Here is a 2507-nt window from a genome sequence, read left to right as displayed (position 1 = left end):
AGGAGCTGTAGTAGAAACCAAAGGATGGAGGGCCTTGGGCCTTTGCATAGGGGGTGGGTGGGTCCTGAGTGACGCTGGAAAGGGATTCTGGAAAAGGAACTGCTTTGAGTTCTGAAGGACACAGGGAGTAACAAGCTGCACTGACACTGACGGAGCCCCTACTGTGTGTCCACTGGCACTAGAGGTGCAGCAGAGGGGCAGATGAGGAGCAGGTCCCACTTGTCCTCCTGGGCTTTTCTCCCAAGAGACCCCTATCCCTCTCGGTCAGGAGCCCCTGTTGTGGGGCCATCAACCCCAACCCCATGCCCCTTCCAGTCTGTCAAGGCCCCAGAGAGACTGAACTCAGTCACGACTCTTAGCATCATTTCCATACCCCAGCTTTATTGAAGCAACAGCTGCTGATGTATCGGTTACAAAAATATCTGCTCAAGCACCCCCCCCATCCACCCGCAGCCACGTCTGCTTGCCCAGGGCCCTACCCCAGCTGTGGATTGTTTCCGAAGCTCCTCCAATCCCATTTTCTGCGGCTCTAACTGTGGGCCCCAGGATGTGAGAGGTCGAGGTCTCAGAGGATGCCCTTGATCCTTTTACAAGATTTCCATCCTTCTATGGATATGACAACTCTCTGTAAGGCTTCCTTGAACTTTAAGAAATTACTTGTCTCAGTAGTACATTTCTTGTGTGATTTTGTTTCCTAAATAAGAAATACATGTTTAAGTTATCTTCTTAGCAGAAAAAAATGAAAGCAAACTCTGTTCTCCCAGCCCCAAGGGTCCTGTAAGACTCCCACCCCATAGGAGGTAATAACTTGGGCAGGCCCTCCCCATCTGTCCTAGGAAGGGCACTGGGGACTATCTGGTGATAGTGGAGCCCCAGGTCTGAAGCACCTGGGGAGAGACCCAGCAGAGTGTGGGGCCATCCCACGGCTGCCCAGGACAGGGACATGAGGATAAGCAGGGTGAGAGGACACAGGGGACAAAGAGTGAGATAGATAGAAAGGGGGCACATCCGTCATTTCCCCACATGTCCCCCTAAGCCATAGCCTGTCCCCACCTTGTGGGCTCCCAGTGGAGCTCATTAGCTCAGAAGGGCCCCAAGGGCAGGGCAAGCTAGAGCCAGCTTAGCCTGCCTGCTCGACCAGGATTGGCACTAAGCAGTCCTTCCCTCTGCCCAGACTGAGTCCACAGCCAGCCCTGCTCTGACCTGCTCCACATTGATACCTGTGTGTAGGGGCTTTGCAGAAAGCAGCACAGAAACCTGGGGACCCCTGAGTCCCCACTCCCCTAAGCCTCAGCCCCTGTCAGTGAGTGGACTTCTTTTTTAGGTCAGAAATGACCTAAAAAATGACCTCACAGGTGGCAAGTGGGGGCTATAAGAACCCTTTGCCCCACTGGGCCTCTGGCTGCAGTGGCAAGAGAAATAACATCTCGGGTTTCCTTAAGAGTAAACAGCAACTTACATTCAGCTTTGGGCAGATCCTGGTGAGATGGGTCATGTCCTTATAAACCTTTTCTATGTGGCAGTCTTTGTTATAGTTCGTAGAGATGTTCTTCAGGGTGGAGATGAAGTCCTTTATAAACTCCCCATAGCACAGCTCCTGAAACCGGGTTAGGGCCGTTGAGTTGGTGCACAGCGGAGCACCCGCAGCCCCAGCCTCACCTCCATGGTTACCGAGGTCGGATGGAGCCCTGGGCTCAAATTCAGGCCCTACCCTGGTTCTCCCACAGGAGGCCCTATGAGCTTTTCCATGGGTATGTGGTCTTTCCCCAGGCACAGGGCTGCTCTGGAACAGTGATCAGAGAACCTGGCAGAGCCCAGGACCTGGCCATTGAGTCTTCTGCTGGCTGAGCTGGAGACTTCATCTGCAGATTCCCAGCCTTCTCCCCAGATCTCTTGACCCGTCATCTTTTGTTCTTGTCTCTACCCAGGGTGATCCCTTTCAAATACAGTCAGAAATGATCTTGGGGTGACTTCTCCTTACCTCACTGGTGTTCTGGGGCCTTTTGAAGGAACCCTGGAAGCAAGAAAAGCTGGTCAGAAATACAAAAGGCCGTTGAGAGCAAAGTGATGTTTGATGAAGACCCAGACTTACATTGTATGTGATGTCGTCAGCCATGAGTTCTCTCTGAATCTCCGCGCAGACCGCCGTGTGGTTGTCTCGGGAAGCCACCGTGGCTATCTTCATGGGGACAGAATGGCTCTCCAGACCCCAGAGCACACAAGCCAGGAGCACGTACAGATACATGGTGTGACTTGAGGATGGCTCCAAGCTGATCCGAGCCCTGGGTCTGTGGGGAGAGGTACCCATATATATATGTATGAGTCTAAGGAAATGCTAAATCTCTTATCAGTTATCACTGGTTTACGTGGAAGACAGAGAGGACCTACCTTATCTCTGGGCAAGATGTGTTTCTCATGTAATCTATGACTACAGCACACTAAATGGATTCTTGTCTTTGCTGAAATTCAGGCTTGGTCTGAGAATTTTTATTCATAGTCATATCTCA

The 2507-nt window shown here is 51.9% G+C and overlaps 1 protein-coding gene across 1 annotated transcript; it reads right to left on the bottom strand.

Moving 5' to 3' along the window:
• Window positions 1-361: 361 nt before the first annotated feature.
• On the bottom strand, window positions 362-2277 carry LOC110259478 (uncharacterized). Its single transcript, XM_021084745.2, has 4 exons — window positions 2093-2277; window positions 1982-2014; window positions 1460-1597; window positions 362-694 (listed from the first exon to the last, which is right to left on the bottom strand). The coding sequence occupies exons 1-4, from the start codon at window positions 2243-2245 to the stop codon at window positions 566-568; spliced, it is 453 nt and encodes a 150-aa protein (XP_020940404.2). The 5' UTR covers window positions 2246-2277; the 3' UTR covers window positions 362-565.
• Window positions 2278-2507: the final 230 nt, after the last annotated feature.

Source organism: Sus scrofa, chromosome 2 (genome assembly GCF_054392235.1).
Source record: "Sus scrofa isolate SSC_HxYL_T2T_F1_AM1 chromosome 2, Sscrofa_HxYL_maternal_Yorkshire_Landrace_v2.0, whole genome shotgun sequence".
Lineage (NCBI taxonomy): Eukaryota > Metazoa > Chordata > Mammalia > Artiodactyla > Suidae > Sus > Sus scrofa.
Note: the sequence above shows the minus strand (reverse complement) of the source record. Positions and strands in the feature narration are given on the sequence as shown.

What these genes read in the sequence shown, in the direction of transcription:
- LOC110259478 (XM_021084745.2), bottom strand. Translation starts at nt 2,245, where the DNA reads ATGTATCTGTACGTGCTCCTGGCTTGTGTGCTCTGGGGTCTGGAGAGC. An exon ending in CTGACGACATCACATACAAT is followed by an intron (nt 2,015 to 2,092) that starts GTAAGTCTGGGT and finishes TCTTGCTTCCAG; the next exon opens with GGTTCCTTCAAAAGGCCCCA. An exon ending in GGATCTGCCCAAAGCTGAAT is followed by an intron (nt 695 to 1,459) that starts GTAAGTTGCTGT and finishes TTTCTTATTTAG; the next exon opens with GAAACAAAATCACACAAGAA.